At 57.6% G+C, this 21,404-nt stretch overlaps 1 protein-coding gene across 7 annotated transcripts; it reads right to left on the bottom strand.

Moving 5' to 3' along the window:
* Nucleotides 1-1,244: 1,244 nt before the first annotated feature.
* On the bottom strand, nucleotides 1,245-20,981 carry SLC35E2B (solute carrier family 35 member E2B). Of its 7 annotated transcripts, none has more exons than XM_074377700.1 (11): nucleotides 16,613-17,237; nucleotides 14,127-14,383; nucleotides 12,390-12,769; nucleotides 12,163-12,298; nucleotides 11,808-11,935; nucleotides 9,884-10,004; nucleotides 8,489-8,542; nucleotides 8,213-8,285; nucleotides 6,639-6,766; nucleotides 6,255-6,304; nucleotides 4,766-4,903 (listed from the first exon to the last, which is right to left on the bottom strand). In XM_074377700.1, exons 3-10 carry the CDS (start codon nucleotides 12,709-12,711, stop codon nucleotides 6,262-6,264), a joined length of 1,005 nt encoding a protein of 334 aa, XP_074233801.1. In that variant the 5' UTR covers nucleotides 12,712-12,769; nucleotides 14,127-14,383; nucleotides 16,613-17,237; the 3' UTR covers nucleotides 4,766-4,903; nucleotides 6,255-6,261. The 7 variants fall into 7 exon arrangements, with proteins under 7 accessions (XP_074233799.1, XP_074233798.1, XP_074233801.1 ...); XM_045518612.2 differs by lacking the exons at nucleotides 4,766-4,903; nucleotides 6,639-6,766; nucleotides 16,613-17,237 and adding exons at nucleotides 5,385-5,898; nucleotides 17,571-17,689; nucleotides 20,876-20,981 and having other exon boundaries at nucleotides 6,255-6,400; XM_074377698.1 differs by lacking the exon at nucleotides 6,639-6,766 and having other exon boundaries at nucleotides 1,245-4,903; nucleotides 16,613-17,225.
* Nucleotides 20,982-21,404: the final 423 nt, after the last annotated feature.

The following is a 21,404-nucleotide window of genomic DNA, read 5'->3' as shown; positions in this document are numbered from 1 at the left end:
CAGGGGAGCCCTGCGCCGAGAAAGGACCCCAGTGATGCTGCGGTTGACTCAGTTTTCCGAAAAGGAAAAGAAAGTCTTGTCCCCGCAGCCACGCATCTGGCTGAAGCTTCTGCAAAGCCGGGCAGGGCGCGTTCACAGGCGGTTCCTCAGGCTTGGCGCTTCCTCACATTTGCCTGCAAAGGTTTTAAAGACCCGAGCTCCCAAGGTTCCGCCTCAAACATGCTGAGGGTCGTGGAATGAGGAAGGCCTCTTCCCTAGCTCAGGTTTTCTGGGACCTTTGTGGTTTTAAGTGATCACAGAAAATTGGTAATCCAACAATCTGAATCTCTGAAAAGAGAATGGAAGATAAACGTTCACTCACATCTGCTGGACCTGAAATGGGAAATGTGTGGGCCCAACGGGCGTCCTTCAAAATCCAACGAGCCCTACCTACCCTCCATTCCTGGGCTCTCAGATGTCCGTCCTGTAACAGATAAAGGGATACACACTTTACCGGGTGTGTTTGCACTAACAAAGTCCTAGGTCATGCCCCATCTAACAGCTCAGGCTGGCTTGTTTCAGCCCACTTTGTCAGTCAGAAACAGACCCACCGCCCTTCTCGGACCCTAAACTTACCTCACAACCACTCAGAGCCTTGTGCACAAGTTGATCAGGGACCTTGTAACCCAGCCTTATAAAACACTCCAACAGCTGGCCCGCAGCGTTCACACAGGTACCTCTCGCCCATGTGGCCTACTGTTTTCTGTGGCAGTGTAACCCAATAAACACTATTCTCATTCTTCATCTTTGCTAAATTCTTTAACCACCCAAGTGCCTCTAGCCCACCTTGTCTCTCAACAAAATGTAGAATGTGACAATAATCAGGGCACAAAAAGGGTGCATGGAATTGGAATTTTTTTTCTCCCCCTGGAAGGAAACGTTTATCCAAGCTCTTGTTTTACTTCCTGAGTTCTTGGTGACGGGAAAAAAACTTTCATTTTTTTTTTTTTTAAACTCCATGCTGAAAATGGGTGAAGGCAGTAAGCAACCACCTTGTAGGGGAGAGGGTATGGCTTAAGTAATACGGCGTGTGCTTAGCATGCATGAGGTCCTGGGTTCAATCCTGAGTACCTCCTCTAAGAATAAATAAGTAAACCTAATTGTCTCCTTTGACCAAAAAAAACAAAAACAAAAAAAAAACCCCACGTTGGTTCATTTTAGTAACGCAGATACTTAAGAATTAAACAAGGAAGAAAACAAAGAAGTACACATTTAACATTTATTTTACTTTTGTGGAACAAGAGTCTTAGATAGTTGCTACTATGGTGGCCTATTAGACAAAAATACGAGGCGGCGTTCACAGGATTAACTGCACAGCATCAGTGTATTACCACAGAAGTGACAGTGCCTCGCTAAGTTAACAACCACCTTCTAGAAAGAATTGGGTTAATCACATAAATACTGAAATAGGTGAAACACAGAACACTACAAACACTTAGTACAATGTGATTTTTAGTTCTCCACAGGCTCACGTGGTATGAAGCAAATATAATCCAGTTATGCAGACAATTACTGACGTAATTTTCAAGTCTTTCAGTGTGGGAAAGTCACCCTGACTGTGGCCCTCCTCAACGCAGTGCCCTCCACCCCGGCAGGTTCAGACTCTGCTCACACACCTGTGGTCGAGAAAGGGCGCATCAGCTGAACGTGTTTCCCTCCAATGAAAACTGAAAAACAACAACTCTGCCAATTAGAACAGCTTCCAGCTCAGTCTGGATATCTAGGCATGGATCCAACAGCCAGCCAACTCAGAACCAGAGCTCTCAGGAGAACCAGGAGAAATACTTCAGGGACAGCAAACGTGAAGGTTTTATACTCTGAGCTGCAGGGTGAGGAGCCACCAACGGTCAGCACAGCCTCACAACTCTGCTCTTGGCTCCTCAGCTGGGACAGAGAAACAGGCAGATGCATCAGGGGAGCTGGGACATCAGTTATAAACCCAGAAAACAAAGTGGCCCCAACCAGGACAGACATGTATTTTGGAAAAGAGCAGAGCCCTCAGTGCAAACGCTCGAAGGCAGAGAGGAGAGGGTTTCTATCTGCAATGACATCCTTGTTTAATTTTTCAACCCAGGGAAAAGGGAAAACATGTTCATGCCTCAGGAAGCACCTCACTGGGACAGACAGAAGACGTGGTGCATGGCTGTGACCCCCACTGGACCGGCTGTAAGTGCCCACCCACAGGACAGGACCACAACAGGAAGCAAGCCCACTGGTTTCGGGAAAAGTACTTCAAGTGCAGGCTGCAAGCATGGCTTCGCTTGGCCAATCTTCTCTGTGCACGCCTTCACTGTTTGAATCACCATGGGGCTCCCCCCCACCCCCTGCAAATTAAAGACACATTTTGGATTGTGCAAGTCTTCCCAGCTTTCCAAGGCATATTATTCTAATGTTGATACACAGGAAATTATGACTATGGGGATTTAAAAAAATAAAGCTTTCTATGCCACTCAGTAGCGGACATTCCCCTGAAAGTCGGAGATTTCAACATCTTAAGTATTGATGTAAGTGAGCAGATACCAGACAGGAAGGCTGGTTCAAGTGTTTGTCCACAGAGGCACCAACAGTCACCACGGACACAGGAGGAACTGACCTGACATAACACACACCTAGTTGGCTGGAACACGCATGTCTGTAACAGTTCAAGGAAAAGGACACATAAAACTGGGACAAAGTTATTTAAAAACCATGTCGTGTCTGTACAGTCTTTACACGAGTGGCCAGGCCGGGCTGCGGGTTCTGACTCGGAGCAGGGCGTCCTGGAAATGCCCACCACGTGGACTGAGGGGTGGAGACAGTGGACGGAATGCGCCTACAGCCCTGCTCTGTCGCCCTCCCACCCAGGATGAGGAAAAGTGTCAAAAGCAGTTGTGTGAGAAACTGCCTCATTTGCTAATAATTTGGAGAAATCTTTGTTTCTGGTCTAAAAATTTAGAAAATCAAAACAGACTGAAAGCCACTTGTGAAAGCAGGTCCACAGGAGGTGCAGAGCTGGGCCCCCATTGTGCTCAGACAGGTGGCCGTGCCTCTGAGCCCACCCGGATGAGTGTGCGGCAGGCGACCGCAGACCTGTCCCCCTGCTCCCAGCACACAGGCTGCAGCTGGCGTGGCGGACACATTCTGATGGCGCAGGCAGGCAGGAGCCCCGTGGAAGTGGTGCTTTTACCCTGGTCCTCATGATCAGTGCCCCAGCCCACCAGCCCAGGCACCTTCGAAGGATCCTCTTCAGTTTTGCTTTTTGAAGCAGGAAGAGAGGAAAGGGAACAGACTGGGAAAGTCACACGACACACACCTGCACGGCGAGGCTGAGCTCGTCCTGCAGGTGGTCACACACCCGCCGGCCCTCTGGCCCAGGTCAGCGTCGTAAGAAGGTGGTTTGTAGTTTAAAAGGCTTCATTTAAATTCATCATCAGGACAGACTTCTTACAGAAGGCAGGACTTAATGAGACGTAATTATTGCTCTTTGTTTCTAAGAGATTAATCTCCAGGAGGAGCTGTTTTATATTTTCCAATTGAGAAGCCAACTGGAAAACCAGAGACCCGCTGACGGGAGCCAGGGCCTGGGCAGCAGGGAGTCGGTGGGTCTAGGGAAAAACTGGTGCCTTACGCTCCTTGTCTCCCCGAACCTGCCCCTGTCCCCAAGGCAGGTCCGAGACAGCAGGCAGCAGCCCGACCCCCGAGCCAGACTGCATCAGGCCAGCCCTGGGGCTCCGGCTCTGAAGCAAGCGAAGACGCGAGGAGCCTCAGACCGACACGGGGCTCGCCTGGCGGGGCCGGGGGTTCGGAGCGTGGCCACCCGCTCACGCAACGCACCTGGGCGCTCCCTGTGCCTGCGTCTCCTTCGTCAGAAACCATGCCGCCACCTGAGAGGCGGCCTAACGAGCCCTGCGAGCGCCCCGGCATGTCCCGCTCCCCTCTCATGGGGAAAACCGCGCACCCTCGGTGAGGGGACGCAGGCAAGGCTCCTGGCAGCTGAGTGGAGAAAGGTGCTCCCCAGAACCCTCCGAACACCTGCTGCACAGTCCAGACCAACAAAGGGGATGCCGGCATCTCCCCACCCCCAACTAAACACCGCAGGCCGGAAGTCTCACGGGGGTCTCTGGCCCGCACCCCAGCCACAGGTGCGGGGAGGACCCTCGGGAGGCGGGGCTTCAGTGCAGCACAGACCCCCAAAGGGGCAGGGCACCCTCCCCTTGCCTGAGCGACCTTCCCCAAGTGGTCCTGCTGTGGGCAGCTCTGCCTTGGGAGGGAGGGTGGGGAGGCAAGGGCCCAATTCCCCTGCGCAGGAGCGGGACCCCGGTTTCCACACCCCATCTGCCCCTCCACTGCCTGGCTGCTATGGCCTCTGTGGCCAGGCAGTGGGTGTCTCAGCCTTCAGTCCTGGCACAGTGGACCCCTGAGGCTGGCGGGAGAAAGTTTCACACAGCGTGGCAATGGCTCAGTGGCAGTGGTGGTCTCGGCCCTAGAAGGCTGGCATCTGGACCCCAAGGCCAGTTCTGACCAAAAACCCAAGACAAGAACAGGGAAGGCTGCACACCCCTGCCCCCCCCCCAGGACCCATGGAGCCTGGGGTCCCCACAGCAGCCTCCTGAGAGGAGGGGCGCCGTGGCACGTGGGGCCTGGAGCTCAGGGGTGTGGCCTGGGGTCCTGGGGGAGCAGCGGCTCGGCGTCGTCCCCGGGGGCCTGGGTGGCGGCCGCCGCCAGACTCTGCATGGCCTCCCGCTGCTGCTGCTTGGCCTTGTTGTAGAGCAGGACACCGGCCGTCACCAGCACCGTGCCCACTGCTGACAGGCTGGTGACTCTGTTGCCAAACACGATGACGCTGAGCCAGATGGACAGGGCATGCTTGACGGTGCTAGCAACGCTGCGGGAGAGGAGGGCGTGTGGGTGGCGGGCACCCCATCCCCACGCCCGGACTGTGCTCAGGGCGGACGCTGGCCAGAGGAGCAGGGAAACAGTGAAGGGCCCGCGCCCTCTTCAGGGGCTCATTTCACCTTACGTGGCTTCATGATTATTTTGACTGAAACAGTTTTCCATAAAATACAGACATTATGACCTTTTACCCCTAAAAGCTCCAGCCTGGTCTCTACAGAAAGAGGAAGATCCCCCCACTGTCCTGGAGGAAAGCAGACCCCGTAGGGGACCGTGTTGAGTGGAAACAGGCTGTCCAGTCCCTGTGGGGACTGTGAGAAGATGAAGGGAGACCCAGAGCCCCCGGCTCTTCCTGGGATCACAATAAACTTGGGTTTTCTCATCTCCTGCCTCTTCCCAACTTCCTACAATGAGTAATTACTGCTCTTACAATGTGGATAAAACCCCAAAAAAGCTATTTTCTTTAAAAAGAATTGGTTTTCTGTTTTCTGTATTTTTTTGCACTGTCACTAACAATCACTGAAGAACAAAGTTTCAGGCACATGTGGAACTAATTCCGGGCCTCACACTGACATGGGGAGCCCGGCAGTGCCCACTGTGGGCTTCCAGTGCCCTTGGCAATCAGGCTGCTCGGGCTCCAGACACGGGATGGCGGGGGCCAGGCGGATGGCATTGGCTCCGTGGAGGGAGGGGCACCGGCTGCCTGGGGACTGAGGCCGGCTTGATGCCTCCTCCCTGCTGCCTTCAGCTTGGGATGGTTCTGAAGCTGAAGGACAAAGGCCTGCTGACCCACGGCGGGGCCTGCTGGCCACGTCTCCTCGCTCCTCCCTATTTGTCACCAAAAGCGCCCCAGTCGTGCGATCACGCTTCGTTAAATCCGTCCCGCTGCAGAAGGGGGAAGGCACTAAGGAGGCCTTCAGCTCACCTCTCCGTTTCAGAGCCAGGCTGTCCAATGGGGAGCCGATGGCCACATGCGGCTGCTCTAGTCTGGGCCGATGACAGTCATACAGGAGTAAGTCAGGCACCTCATCTCAGGTGCTCAGCAGCCACATGTGTCCTGTCCTGGACACCTGTCACGCTGGGTGACTCCACTGACAGTGTTATTCCGCACGGAAACACACTGGAACCTCCCCCAACAGCCCACCGTGTACAGAGCCCGCACTCCACTGTACTTCAAGTGGCACCGACACAGGACGCCGTGGTAATTACAACGCGTGACCACAGCAGTCAGTACGTCTGTGATTCTGCAACCACAAATACCTTCCATGCAAATGTCTAGATTTCAAGGTGCCCCCTGCAAACAACCTGGACACAGCTGAGCCCCGGAGAGCTGCCGTCCTCACCTGAAGGTCACGGGGGAGATCCTCCCCATGAGGGCGTACGCGGTGACACTCTGCAGGTGGAAGAGGAGGCCATCTGTCAGCAGCAGCAGCGCCACGTCCTGGTTGTAAGTGAAGCTCTTCCCACTCCTCCCGACCACGGGCAGGTCCTGGCACAGCGACAGAGACACTTGTGCCACCTCCTCAACCCACCGCCCCGAGCCCCACGCCACGCGCGTCCAGGGTGCCTGCAGCCCCCGGCAGCAGTTATCAGCACCCTAAACCTGCAGACACGCGGACAGTAAGCACGTGATGATGGCCAGCTGTCGTCAGGGAGACGCCAGCAAAGCTACACTGAGGTTCCACCCACACCCATGGGAGGGGCTCCTGCCCAGAAAAAACAGCGACCTAGGAAGTGAGCAGCACGGCGAGGAGGCGGAGAAGGCAGGACCTCGTGCACTGCTGGTGCGGTGAACGCCACAGCTGCGGTCGCTCCTCAAAGAATTGCACAATTGCCGTGAGATCCAGCAGCCCAACTTGAGGGTAAAGGGGGAAGAAATGAAAACAGGGCCTTGAAAAAATACTTGTACAGCAGCCCCGGAGGGAGCAACCCAGCTGTCCATCCACAGGTGGCAGATGAACAAAATGCGCTCCATTCACACAATGGAGCATTGCTCAGCCCTAAAAAGGAAGGAGATTCTGAACGGCTACCACATGGATGAACCTTGAGGACACTGCGCTCAGTGAAATAAGCCGTCACAACAGGCCACTGTGTGGCCCCACTTCTGTGAGGTCCCCGGAGGAGTCAAAATCCTACAAACAGCAAGTAGGGGGAGGGGGCCCGAGGATGGGGGGGTGAGGAACTCAGAACACACCTCCCCCAGACATGCCACTTTGCCATAAGGACTATTTTGAGCTAAAGGCACTTAGAAAACAGCAGGAGCAGGAAGAGGCCCTTCTCCTTCCCAGGAGCAGGTCCCCTACGGAGACGCCCTCCCTGAACCAGGTGGAGGCGGGACTCAGGCGACCTTGCTACCATCCCCCGTCATCCTTCAGCCACCCTGTGTCGCAGTCACTTGCCCACTAACGCCTTGGTTCTGCCACTCACTTGGAACTCCACTTCCTCCCTTGTCATGTAAAGCTTGTATGAAATAACTCCATGTGCTTATAACCTGTTAGGTCAGTTTAATTCTGAGGCCCAGCCAGAGAGTCTAGGAGCAGAGAGGTAAGTCTGGAGGAGCTGGTGTTTCTTAGGGAGAGTTTGGGTTTGAGATGATGACAGTGTTGTGGTGATGGCTACACAACGTGAACATAATTGATGTGCATTTAAAAAAAGTTAGAGTGGACAATATTGTATACTTTCTATCACAATAAAAAGGATTTCGGACGTATGTATTCTTTCAAACAACCATTCCAGGAATGTAACCCAGAGAAACACCCTCTCCTGCTAAAGACATGACAGTGACAGTGACTACCAGGTGGCCACGCCTGTGGACGGGCAGGGATGGATCAGGATGGAGCCTCACATGGGCAGGGCCGTAGGACAGGACAACCCAGGTCTGCACAGACACGGGCCTGTGCTTTCATAAGACGGTGGACTCACACTACACTTGTGAGGGCGTGCGTGTGTCTGTGGCCCCCAGACTCGTTGGGAAGCAGCCGCTGGGAGGGGCCGGGGACAGGCTTCCCTGGTTCCACATACTTCTGCCCTGTTAACTGCTCTGCAGTGGGCACATGATATTTTTAAATAATACTAGTAACCAAATATAAGCAAGCCTAAAAATCCCCACACAAAAACTCCAGGGCACCCTGTGCCTAGCTCAGCCCCTATGGGCGCCCTGCTGCACTCCGTGTGGTCTCCTGCTCCCAGAGGCCTCGCTGCCTCTGTACAGAGCTCAGCAGAGCCCGACCACAATGGGGACTGGCGCCCCAGGGCCTGGGCCGTCTGCTCCAGAAGCACTGAGGACGCACCCCAGACTCACCATGAAGAAGACCCAAGCAGGGACCAGCATGGCCACGGCTGCCGCACTGGTGTAGAACTGCAGCTCCGCGGCCCTGTGGGGTGTCAGGGTGGGAGGACAGCGCCTGAGCCTCTCCGTGGGGGGGCCGGCCCAACCCACCCCCAGCACGGGGTCCGCATGGGCAAGTGGGGCATGTAGGGTTTTCCTCCAGGCACCCAAGCCACAGGGGAGGGGGTCGGGGGCCCGGGACACCCTAGTGTCCATCGGGCAGAGTCCGCACTTGGTGGCGATACTTACGACAACCTGTATTTGTCCCCGCTGAGGAGCTTTTTGGAAAAAACATTTTGCAAACTAGAATAAAGAAAAGAAGAAGTTATGAGAAGTTCATATGGCACCTCACAGGGATGGGGTGCTGTGTCCTTCCTCGGCAGCCACACAGCAGCACCCGGGGCCAGGCTGGGTGTCTCTGAGCATCACCTGAGGGGCACCACACCCACCACCAGGGGCTGAGGACGCGCCTGGGGTCATCCTGCTCTGCACAGACGCCCTCTTGGAGCCAAGGGCTCCCTTGAACCCCAGCGGCCACAGGACCCGATGTGTGGGCCCAGGAAGACCCTGGGAAGAAACAGGGATAGAACTCCTAGCAAGAAGGCCGCAGCGGCCAGTGAGAAAACAGCTGGTGCCCAGCTCACCAGGGGCCAGAGGGCGGCACTTGGACTAATGACACCACAGGAGCCTGGGTGCAGGAGGCTGTTTTGTGTTCGTGCAAAAGCTCAGTCGAGTACAAGGTCTGACGGAAGCTCTTGCAACAGGACTGAAACCAGGGCAACGAGCCTGCCGGGGCACTGCAGGCCCGCCCTTCTTCTTCTAGGAATTATGCCGCAGCGGTCAGAGGCTCAGAGGGGGACTGCGTGCAGACATTCCCTGAGGACTGAAGTGAAGAGACCACAGGGTCTGAGCGTCTGCAACGGGGACGGAGAGGCCTCCCCTCCCGGCCGGCAGGGGTGGTGGGTAGAGGCTGGCATGGGGCTAACAGGCGAGATGTCAACTATGATGTGAGCTGTGTTTCCGGGAGCTACAAACACGGAGAGGAAGGCTGGAGGAAACACAGCAAAGTGTTAGAGGCAGTTACAGAGCACCTGTAACTCCCATTTTGCTGTGGCATTCAGAGCCTCCAGGAGGGGCTGTGCTGCTCGGGGAGCAGCAGGGGTAAAGTCTCGGACAAACTCCCGGAAGCCATGTTGCTGCTGCTTCCTCAATTTTCAGGAGTTGGGGCTGGACAGGGGTGGTTCAGGAGGAGCAGGCTGTGCTGAGGCGTCAACTTGGGCGTCCCTCAACAGCTCAGCCCCGTCCCAGACCCAGCAAAGCCACCTTCGGAGTGTGGTGTCCGTCCCTCTCCTGGCAGACGGGCCACCGGGCCAGCAGAGGGGGCACAGAACCCCGGCCTGCCCCCTGTGCCCGCCACTTGTGCACACAGGCGGGGCTGCGGTCACCCTCCTCCGGCATCTCAGCATCCTAGCTCACGTACCCCTAGAGCCTGCATGTCCTCACACTGCCTCGTTCCCCGAGGAGAGTGATCTCACTGCTCTGCTGCCAAGAAGGAGGCATTCAGTCCCATTCCCCCCAACCGCGGGAGCACGCTGAGCGGGTTCGCACCAACACCCACAGGGGGCGCGGGCTCCCAGGACTCACCAGTCCATGATGTTGGTGGACAGGGCGGCCGAAAACCCCAGGACATTGAAGCTTATCTCGGTGGCCGTGCAGAGTGCCAGCCCGCCCATGACAGGAATGAGGGACAGGTTGACCAGCAGCCCTGCGGAGGGAGCAGACGGGATGTGCTGGAATGGCCCACCCAGCGGGGCCGGCGTCCCTCCCCTCAGGAAAGCTGTGCACATTCAATTTCGTTCAAGATCAAACACCCAACGGATTCTTCTCGTTGGAGGGACAACACAGCAAGACAAAGTCCACGTCTGCAAATATCTCCTGTCACCCTCCCCAAAGCCAGGTGCCCGCGAGGCTCTGTGGGGCCTGGGCGGGACCCAGCCCCGTCCTGCTCCTACACAGCACCTTGGCCAGATCCGCACTTGCAAAACAAGGAGGTGAAGGGTGGCGTCGGGGCAACGCCGCTGAGAAGGGAGGGTGGGGACCCCCCCACCCTCAGTGCACCCACCCCTCCTGCCTTCATTCTGAAATCTGACCAACAGCCGTGACAGGAACGGTGTAAAGTCCATTCAACGCAGCAGAAAACCATTCACTTTGGAAATAGGGCACGAGCCTCCTCTGGCACCTCGACCTCGATTTCAGGCACAGTAGTTCCTCTATCTTGAAATCAGAGTGGACGAGGGGAGGAGCCTCCATGTTTAGCAGAAAGGAGCAGGAGCACAGCCCTCAGACGATCGGGGAGCTCACGAGGCCGCGCTGGCCGCCCCCTCCCCCCACCAGGACAGGGCTGTCCACACAACAGACACAGGCCCACGCGGTCCCGAGGCCGAGCCTTCAACCAAGGCAGGCGCCCTTCCGAGATCTCCTGGGGGGTCTCTGCCGGATGGCGGCCCGGCCACGGGAGCCAGAGTACAGCTCCACCCTGCAGGAAGGGCCTGCTGTCCCCGCCAGGAGCCTGTCTTGGGGTGGCACTGGCAGATTCAGGGTCTTGGGTGAAGCCCAGGCCCGGCAAGGCCGCTCTGCCCAGACTCCGGCCGCTGCTCCATGAGAGAAACACCGCTGTGCGGCGGGGGAGCGTGGGGCCTCCTCTGGGAGCCCAGCTTTGAAACCTTGGCCTCTCGGGTCCTGGTACCTCAGTCACTCCCCAATGCCTCCCCGACAGGTTTCTCTTTGCTAAATTCTATCAAGGTTTTTCTAATTGTTCTCAGCAAGAGAGCTGGTTTCCTGCAAGCTGGAACCCAAGCCATGAGGTTTTTAAGTCACTGGAAATAAGTCCTTCTCGTGTGGTTAAGCTTGACCTGCAGTCAGGCTTGCCAGTTTGTGGCGTGCACAATTTTCAGGACTTGGTTTTATGCTTCAATTTGTCTTTGTTTTACCACCACCTAAACTTTTGTGCGGCTCCAAAGTCATGTCTGCGAGAAGCCCAGCTGTGCCCCGTTCCCTCTGTTTTCTGCTCCCTGAGGTGGGGGCTGCCCTGTTCTAACATCTGGTCATTTCTCAGTTGAAGCAAACAGGCCAAGCCAGCAGGCTGCGTGCCCAATCCTGCACTGCACCCGTTTACAGCACAACGCAGGGTGGGCCGCTTTGTATGAGGCTGGCAGGAAGGACAGGGACGTGGGCTTCGCTGGAAAGGCCCGCTGCCCCAGGCTGGAGATTTCTCATTCACCCTGTGTGCTGAGCCTGGGCGGGGCGGGGGCCACAGGAGCACAGCTGAGAGCAGGAAGGGGCTGAGGGGGGCTGGGGAGTTGGGGCTGGGCGCCCTCGTCGTCGGACGCCACCTCGCTTGGCTGCCCTCCTGGGAAGGATGGTCGCCCCTGCTGGTCACTTCCCCACCCGGCCCCTACCGCCTCCCCTGACCTCCAGACTGAGGACGACCAGGAGAAGGGGATGGCGGGGCAGCGGGAAGCTGGGCTCCAGGGCATCGCCGTGGAGCCGGGCAGGGAGGGCTGCTCACCGGTGTATTCCCCCAAGATCATCCGCGACATGATCACGGTGAAGATGGGAGCTGAGCTCTTCACCGTCTCCGCAAATGACACCGCCACGTTCTTCAAGCTGACCAGGCCCAAGACCACTGTGGCAAACCTGAAGGTATCACAGGATGGTCTGCGTGTTTGCAGCTACGGGACAGACTCTCCAGGAGTCAGCCTGGTGGGTGGGCACGTCCGACCCCTGCCCTCCTCCCGCCAGCTCAGGGGACACACGCCCGGGGTCACCTATCACGTCCGCTGGCCGGCTGCCCACTCAGTGATGGGAAAGACATTTCTTATGTAAAAAACTTAGACATGCAACCAAAGACGTCAGCTTCGTACCTCATCAGACCCACAAAGAGCATGATCATGATGAAGTTGGGTGGGTAAGAGAGCCGGGTTTTGTGCTGATACAAGCAGCAGGGAACGAATATCTTAACGCAGCCGATTAGTGTGGTCGAGAGCATCTGCACGGCCCCTGGGGAGAGACGAGGTGCCGGTGAGCAGAGCCTCGCCCCCACCCGGCCCCCCCGCAAGGACACGGGGCCTCCCTGGGCCTCCCCGGTTACCGAGCATGCTGGGCTCCCCTTCCAGCAGCGACAGGATGTACTTGTTGAGGAACAGGGTGCAGAAGCTGAAGAAGAACCAGAGCGTGAGGTAGAGCAGGGCCCGGGCGCCCCACACGCCCAGGTCCGACTCGATGACAGTGGTCTCCGTGACGGTGACCGTGAGCACCTGCTCGTCGGGGCCGCCAGTGCTCTGGCCGAATGCAATCTTCTCGTTCCGGTGGCCGAACACGGAGCCCCAGGCCAGAAGTGGCCGCCCCACTGGCTTCTCCCCAGGGCCCAGGGCCGGCTCCCCCGGCGCAGTGGGTTTCACTGGCACCGACATGAGGCTGCAGCCAACAGCGTTGTCTCAGGGACGGCGGGCGGCTCTGGGTGGGCACGGGCTGAAGCGGGAAGAAAGGATGGGCGTTGTGTCTAGCAGCATCTTAATGTCCTCAAAGCTTTAATCACCCACTTAACGAAACTATGAATCACAAATACGGAATTTTGGCCTCATTCTCAGGCCCGTGGGTCAGTCCGCTGCCCTAAAGGAGCAGGTAGGCTGGATTCTCTGACTTCTCTGCCACCAAGTTCTTAAGACCCAAGCCCCCTCTGCCTCTTTTTCTCCCACACACCTGAGCCTCTTGCAGATCCCACCAACTATTTCTAAAGTATCCGAGGGCCCTCTCCTCCCACGGCTGCTCAGCTCAGCCAAGGCCTGGGGTCTGTGCCCCCGATCCCCAAAGCTGTCACAGGTGCTGTGTACCGTCCCGTCCACCTGGGACCAGCCAGAGTCCCTCCCCACATGGGTTCGTCCTGACACTTCACATGCTCAGCTCTCCCACCCCTCATCCGACCTCTTAAGCTCTCATTCAGCATTTCGGGTTGTCCTCCACAGGAGGACTGACCTGCCCCATCAGAGACTCGGGGTTTCTGTCCTTCGTCAGGTCTTGAATTCCGATCACTGTGTCTTTCCTGCTCTATCTGGTACCACTGCAAACTAGCCTGTTTCTCTCCAATCCCTTCCTTCCATCTTCTGTCTCAGTCTCTGACAGTTCACCCCCCAGGACCTGACACTGCAGTCCTGCAGTCGTGGTCCTCCTGGAGGGCTAGCTGACTCTGCTCCCACACAGACCCTGAGCCGAGGGTCCTTCCTGGAGTGGAGGCATGGGGCTGCTTCTGCCAGGTTCCCCGGGGGTGTCATCGGCTCAGCAACAACTTTCCAGACAAACCCACGCCTGCCTGGTGATCAGGCCTGCGGCTACGACTTCTCAAGTGAGACCCGCCCCACCCAAGATCACAAGCTCCGTCAGACCCAGTCTCTCCCTTGTGCAGCTGGGCCAGCACAGCAAGTTCTCTTTGAGCAGCAAGTCTGACAACACCCAGAGATGCTGGACAGACTTAGACCTGGAGGAACTCAGACACTGCCGGTGGGGCGCAGACCGGGACAGCACTTCGGGAAATCATCTGGTTCGATCTTGGCACAGAAACCTCTGCACACCCCACAGACCAGCAGCTCCGACCTCGAACTCCCCCCAGAAGTCCTGCATGAGACGTGCACACAGACATCGAGACAGGCCTGCTCGTCGTGACAGCTGGGAAACACCCTCAGCGACCGCAAGAGAAGGAACAGAAATCCTGGGCTTTTCACAGCATGCGAAGTGGGCCAGCAGCGAGAACGAGGTGCAGGGCAGCACACAGCTGAGTGACGGCCGGGTCCTCTCCACACGATGACAGGCAACCCCACGACACAACACTTACCACTGGGCAAGAGCTGGGGTTGAAATCCTGAGCTGAAGGCCGCCCCCGGGAGTGGTGAAGACCCTCAGAGGTGGTGTGGGGCGTCACATGTGAAGGCCGGGAGGGGCTGGGGGTCAGGCAGTCCCAGCCGGGCAGGTCCTCTGCACCCAGTCCCGCCGGGGTCACAGCTGCCCCCTGACTCCAGCTCCTGTGTTTCCACCGCCTGGTCCCCTTCGCCCCCGTAATTCAGGTTGCTCTCTGGAGAGGCAGTTCCTGTTCTGTAAAAGACCAAAGGTCAGCGGGCCTGGTCTGACAACAAAAAACCGATCTGAAGAGCTAACAGCCAACCTCCCCCAAGTCTGCCTGGAAACGGGGTGGGATGAACCTGGGCGAGCCCTGTGACCCCCAGGTCACTGGCGACAAAGGCTTGAGTGGCCTCCCTCACCGATTACAGCACACACAGCAAGAACTGCTAAGCAGCCTTTCCCGCCCAGCAGGGAGCAGGTGGCTCAGGAGGCCAGGGTTGGCCCCCAACTTTTCTCCTGACCAGAGCTGTCCTCAGAAGAGGGTGCACGTGTAGGACTGAAGGGAAACCAGGTCAGAGACACGTTACAAGAGACACACCTCTGACGTCTTTACCACGTGCAGGTGCCGCACCATGTGCCACGGCCTGACCTGGCCCAGCCGCCACCAGCCCCGCAGCAAGGGCTTGGGACCAGCTGGGAGCAGGCCTGGTTCTGAAATGAGGGCTGCCGGGACCAACGTGGCATATTTGCCACTGAAGTAAAGTTTGGGGGCAAGTCAGTGAAAATAAAGATGCCAACTTCTCCCCATCCAGCCGCGCAGACTCCTGAATTCCAGGGCCCATCAGCCTGAGGCTGAGAGTCCCTGCTCTAAAACATGCAACCCACGATGTTCTCAAATGCCCGGTGAGGTGCAGACAGTCGGTACTTTCAGGTAAAATGCACTGGATGTCTACAGGTTCCACACGTTGCAATTCAGAAGTGGCCCCTCTGGGATTTATCCTAAAGAAACGATTTGACAAAGGCCCACACTTGTACATACAAGGATGTTCAAAAGCTCGGTTTTTAAGACTGAGAAACTGACACTAGCCAAGTGTCCAAAAGGCATTTGTGATAAACTCTGTCACATAATGGGACAGTGGGTCACAATTAAGAGAATACACAGTGGCCCTACAAGTCTTGATAGAAAATACATTTGCCGTAGACTAAGTGAGAGCAGGATGACAAGGCCTCCGCACGACGTGTTCTGGTTTAAAAAGTACAAGCAGTTCGGAACACAGGCCAAGTTACGGACGTGTTCAGCTCGGGGACGCAGAGACTCGGGCCATTCTAATTTGGCTTCTCTCCATTTTTTAATTTGTCTGTATTGAAAATGGATTTCTTTAATGTAAAAACTGTCCTATTTTCTCTCCTAATGTCCCTTTTCATGGTGTCTAATACTGTTTCATTCTGCTTTAAAACGTTACTTGCAAGTTTAAAGATTTGTGATAAAGTACATCGCACTAAAAACACACACATGAAACCACTTTAAGCCAATGAACAAAGAATCAGCCTCTAAATAGAGGCTACTTCTTTCTTTGACAGCAGCGGGGGGTGAGCAAGGTTTTCAAAGGCTTTAGAGCCTGAGCCCACAAGAGGAAACTGCCCCGACGGTCACAGGCCCCATAAAACCTGTCAAAGAAAAGTCACCCGAGGACTAGCATGAAGTGGTAGCTCTGGGCCTGCCTGAGAGTTTCCCAACCCAATTTACAAAATAGCAATCCGCTAGAACCAGCGGCTGGCAGGATGTCAGCCATTACATAAAATTTCCAGTTTTATAAAATTCTGGGCAGAAAAACACCAACTGCAATGAATCTGCAGGCGACCGGAGCACACGGAGCATCTTTACCTGGTTCCTTCCGGGACAGCTGCACCTGCCGAAACGGAGCCGTGCCCACCTCGGGGGCAGAACCCCCGAGGCCGTGTCCCTCGCCCCGCGACCCCGCGAGGCCTCTGATCCTGCACCGCAGCCCAGGCGCCGCGGCCCCGCCCATCCCGGGGACCCCAGCCTCCGCCCCCGCCCCACCTGTGTCCCGCCCGCCCCGCCGCAGGAGCCGGGCGGACCCAGGGCGGGAGCGCAGCGCCAACCCGAGGCCTGGGGTCCGAGCGGAAGAGCGCCCCGCGGCCGCGCCGTCGGGCCTGCGAGGCGGGGCCCGGGGACGCCATGTGGTGGACACATCACAGGAAAGGGCCGGGGCGTGACAGGCAGCAAGGGACCGTCCTACCCGGAGGCCGCGGGGCCTCCGGAAGAACGGCCTAGGACGACAGGGCCGCGCGCGAGCCGAGGCCCTGCGGTGGCCGGCCGGCAGAGGGGTCCGCGAGCCGGGGATGGGTGGGAGGAGGCTGGGGGCCGACGGGCTTCGGCCCGGACGCGAAAAGCGACCCCCGGAGACAGCCCGCCCCGCTGGCTCTATTCAGCGCTCCCGGCGCGAACCGGCCACCCACCGAGGAGCCCCGGGCCAGACGCCGCGCGGCCGGGCAGCCTGAGGGACGTGGACCCGGCCCCGGCCCCGGCCCGGCCCTGGAGGCCGGTCACCCGGGGCCCGCCTCCACACGGCAACCCGCCCACGTCCCGGCGAGAGCGGCTCCGGGAACCAGCGGGGTGCGGGCAGGCCCGGGGTGGGCGGGCCGGGAGCAGAGGCAGGGCTAAAGGGCGGAAGTGCCGCCACGCCCGGAAGTCATGGGCCGGAAGTGACGCGACAAACGGCGGCGACTCCTCGCTGTCCCGCGGGGGACGTCTCTCACTCTGGGCTTCTTGGTCGCCGCTCGTTCACCCTCCGAGCCGTACCACCGCGGCCCAGGTGGAGGGGGGTGCTGCTGGGCGATTTCCCCCGCGGTCGTTCCCTGAGGGCCATACCACCGTGGCCAGTCGGGGGTGGCGCCGCTGGGTGACTCCCCCCACGGTCGTCCCCTTGGCACCCTCCGGGCGGGGCGGTCAGTCCGCAGAGGCGCCGACCCGTAAGCCCTGTCCTCCGAGTTTTGGTTTCTAGGGGCAGAAGTTCCAGCCCCACCACCCCTACTTCAGGCGAGGTCAAAGGGAGTGTACTGGTGAGGTAACTAGCATCAGAGGAGCTCCAGGCGCCGCAGGATGCCGAGGTCACGCCCCCGACGGAGGCGCCGATTGGTCGAGCCGTGGAAAGCCCCGCCCGTGGGCGTGGCTTAGGCCCACATGGGCGCCGGGCTGCCGGCGCGTGGTCGCACCTGTGTCCACCGAGCATCTGCCCAGCTGGGCTCTACGCTCCGCTTACTCTTTAACGTAATTTTCAGGAGCGAGGATATGGCAAATGGAGTCTTCTTGAAGGTTACTTTTTTGGTCATTCTTTAACAATTTTTTTCACATTGTTTTAAAATTAATGAAATTTCTCCTTCAGATCTTGGCCTGAGTCGTTAATGATATACCCACCTCTGGGCGACCGGGGCGGGGCTGCGAGCTGCAGGCAGAAGGCTTTCCTTGGGATCCTCCAGAGGGCGTGGCGGGAGGAAGAGCAGGGAAGACTCCAGGAGCGGGTCAGGGGCCTGGGTCTGAAATGAAAGCAGCAAAAGTGAAATTCATGTTTACTTATGTACTTACCTCAGGACGTAATATGATGGCGTCTTCATCATCCGTAAATTGAGTGTTCAGGATGCCTTCATAAACCTGAGCAGACTTTACAGGGTAGATTTTTCTACTTTGCACAAAACCCTGAGATGCTTGATGACTGCCCAGCGGTCCTGGTTGTCGGTGGTCAGTGAGGTACTTATAGTCAAACAATTTCAACAGCAAATTCATAAAAACGATCAAAAATTTTATAGCGGAGTCTTTCTTACATTTAATCTGGGAGGGTGCGTAACAATTTTGAAATGATGTCAGGAGATCCTGGGTACCTTCCCCTCCTGGACACGGAGGACAGGGTCCTCTGCACCCTGGGCTTCCAGCCCCTGCCTGAGGAACCCTTTGCTCCATGGTGATCTTTCTAGAGTTTGTATCCTTCCCCTTTGTCTGTGTCCTGTTAGCAAATGTTCACTTAAAACAAAATAGCCAGTTACTTTACCAGCAAAATGGGTTTATTTGACAGTAGCAAAGAATTGCAGTTCAGAACATGCAACTATGGCAACTACATGAAAGTCTAAGAAAGCAGAGGAGGGGAAACTCTTTTGTAGAGGAGAAGTTGTTAAAAAACAAAAGGCCACTGCAGGAAATGGGGAGTTCTAAGCACAGTGGCTTTTCATTGGCTGAATTGTGATGATCCCGTGTTGGCTGAGCTGTTGCCAGGCAGGGAGAAAATCTTCCTTCCTCCTGCTGGTGGTCCTAAAGCAGTGTGCCTCTTGCCACAGATGCAAGGCACTCTCCTCCTGTTGGGATCTCTACTGAGGTCAAGGGGTACATGTGTGAGAGCTTCCACTTCTGCCTTCCTGACTCCATTTTAGATGAGGTTTCCTTTTATTAATTTCCACACAGTTCTTGTCCCTAATATTCACAGGAGACTTTGCTTTGCTGCCTATGAAAGTAGCATGTTCAGGAGGGGAAGGTGCCCAGGCTGTCCTGACATCATTTCAAAATTGTTATGCACTCTCCCAGAATTCCACCATCAGGCCACACCTGACCTTTGGTCTCAGGGATACCACAAGTGGATCTGTGTGATTTTACCTACATTTGCTGGAATTCTGACTTCTTCCTGTGACTGGATTCCAAGAAGCAGAATGTTGGGGTCAGCTTCAAATGTGGTCATTTGCTAATGTGCACACCCGAGATTCAGGTTTAGACACAAATCCAGTAGGAAGTAGTTCTTGTGAAGGCACCCCTCCCAACTGGCTCCCTAAAACCTCCAGCACGGCCTCCACCCAGCCCAGCCCAGCTCCCTCCACGACATGCAGGCCTCTCCAGGCCTGATCAGTGCTGGGCCCCCTTCCCAACAACTCTCTCCTTCAGTGTTTGGATGATGTTTAAATGGCAATTTTCCTCAGGGCAGAAAGGAAAGCGTCAATGCAGGTTCTGCTTTGCTGCCTTCAGGGGTCCCTCCCAGACCCCTAGGCCCTGTGTGTCCCCCTCCCCCTGGCCGCCTCTCCCTGCCCTCCTCTCACAGGTTCAGTCTAAGACTGGGCCTTGGTCTGACAGTGATGGTTCCAGTGGGGTGGGATGGTGAGGCCTGCAGGCCCAGAGGATCCCAAGTTCCCAGGGGAAGGCGAGGACAGCAGAGGGGTGTGGACGTGGGCCTGGGAGCCCACAAAGCCCAGTGGACAAGATCTGGGTCATGATCTCGCGGGTGGGAAGAAGGGTGGAGGGGACCTGCCTTGTACCTCCGGACCTACTGCCAGTATCATCAGAAAGCACTGACCAGCACTGTGTCGCTCCCTGGGTGCTTGGTCCCTGACTCCTGACCACAGTCCCTCGACGCACCAGGGAGAAGCCCTGCCAAACCCACGTTCAACTTCCTGCACGCTAAGGCCCGGGGGTCTTTATCTTTTAAGCAATCACCATCTCTCAAAGCTCGCGTCTTGCTGTGCTCTTTAGCACCGCCGCCTGCCGCCTGCCCTCCCAATTAGCACGAGCAGACTTCTGCAAGGAAGACAGAGGTGTGGTCAGTGAGGGGCTGGTGGACTGTCAGGGCAGGAGGAGGGGGAGGCTCCAGGCCTGGGGTCTACGTAGGCCACTGGGTGCCCAAGTCACTGGGAGCTGCGCCTGCTCCAGGCTTCTGTGTGCGTGTCATCGCAGACCTGAGTGTGTGGGCCTTCAGACCCAGTCAGGGGGCAGTGCCCGGAGGAGGGGAGCCACACCATTAGGTGGGGCCGGGTGGGGTTTGCTGGACAGTTCCAGCTGGCCTCAGCTTCCTTCCACCAGGTACCTTGGCCAACCCTGGGCCCCTGGCCACACAGAGAGCCAAGGCCTCCTGTTTCCAGAACAACACAGGGTCTTCCTTAGTGTCCTTCCCAGGCTCTAGGTCCAGCCAGGACACTCAAGTGGCAGCTGGGCCCCCGGCCCTGTGGGTGATACCTCTTCCATTGAGAACGTCCCAGGTCTCCCGGCCATCACCTCTGCCAGCTGTCCCCAAGGTGCCAGTGCCTGCCCAGTGTGGGGGCCACACCTGCAGTTCCCTCATCCAGTCCCATTTAGAGGTGGGGGCAGCGACAGCCGCTGGAGCTTCTGTGATGTGTCCTGACCAGCAGGTGGGGAAACAGGCCACGGGAGTGTGCAGCCAAAGTCGCTCAGGCCGTGTTGCCTTGGCCTGAGCTTAGCCTTTGGACCCCATCCCCAGACCAGGAGCAGGCCCCCTCCCTGGCATAACCCCTGTCCTGGGCTGACTCTGCCCACCCCAACCTTGGCAGGACCCTGGTAGGGGCACCTGCAGTCTCTGTCGGTGGGGCTCGGCCTCTGAACTCCACGGGGTGGGGACAATGCCAGGGAGGGCACCTGAAAGCTCCTCCCAGGGGCTGGGGCCAAAGGTCATGGAAGCAAAAGTGCAGGGTTAGGGAGCAGCCCCTTTGCCACTTCAGGCCAGTGTCTGAGGAGAGTCCTGGGGATGGGGACAGAGGGGCCGCACTGGTCTCACTGTGCTCACAGGAGGCCAGGGCTGAGGTCTGGCCATGCCTGTCCCCCGTGCTCCTGCACCCCGATTGACACCTGGATGGACCAGCAGGGCAGGAGGGCCTGTGGGAGGGGCACTGGCCCACAGGGCTACTTGTCCCCAGGGTGCAGGGTCCCGCCCTCCCCCCTCCCTGCCCCCACCTCACCTCTTCCCACGGAATCCTCGGTGTTTCCAGGCTTAGCTGGAGCTCTGGCCTGAATCTCTCTGGGTGAAAGGGGACTTGTTCCCGCCTCCTCCCATGTCGTCGTCACCCTCACCTATCTTCTCTTGGCTCCTCCAACAGACCCTCCCCTATCCCTCCCCATCCCCCCCACCCCATCCCTGCTCCAGCTTCGCACCTGCTCTCCCCAACCTGGCAGTCTTCCCGGTCCCTGGGGCCCAGAGACTCCCAGGGGTGGGACCCTCGGGGCAAGACACAGAAGTGGGCCTGAGAGAGAAGGGAGGCCAGCCGGGCGGGGCACCCAGCACTGAGGCCTGGGGAGTGGTTTGGCCTCCACGCTGCTGGGACGCAGGCCAGGAAAAGCCAGGTTTCTGAGGCCACTGCCCTGAAGACTGGAAGTTTCGAGGGGCCTGAGGCCTGAGCCCACAGAAATGTCCTAGTGTCCTGGTCAGAAGGTGTCTTGGGGTCCCTGTCCTGTGGCCTCTGTGTCCCCTGCTCCCCATCCCCTTTGATG

This window comes from Camelus bactrianus, chromosome 13, assembly GCF_048773025.1.
Source record: "Camelus bactrianus isolate YW-2024 breed Bactrian camel chromosome 13, ASM4877302v1, whole genome shotgun sequence".
In the NCBI taxonomy this organism is placed as follows: Eukaryota; Metazoa; Chordata; class Mammalia; order Artiodactyla; family Camelidae; genus Camelus; species Camelus bactrianus.
The sequence above is the reverse complement of the archived record's forward strand: the minus strand, read 5'-3'. Positions and strand labels throughout refer to the sequence as shown.

Excerpts from the sequence above, each read along its gene's own strand:
- SLC35E2B (XM_045518612.2), bottom strand. The coding sequence starts at position 12,711 with ATGTCGGTGCCAGTGAAACCCACTGCGCCGGGGGAGCCGGCCCTGGGC. Across the intron at positions 8,543-9,883 it reads TCCACCAACATCATGGACTG|TTTGCAAAATGTTTTTTCCA; the intron begins GTGAGTCCTGGG and ends TCTTTATTCTAG. Across the intron at positions 5,899-6,254 it reads ATCTCCCCCGTGACCTTCAG|ACTAGAGCAGCCGCATGTGG; the intron begins GTGAGGACGGCA and ends TCATCGGCCCAG.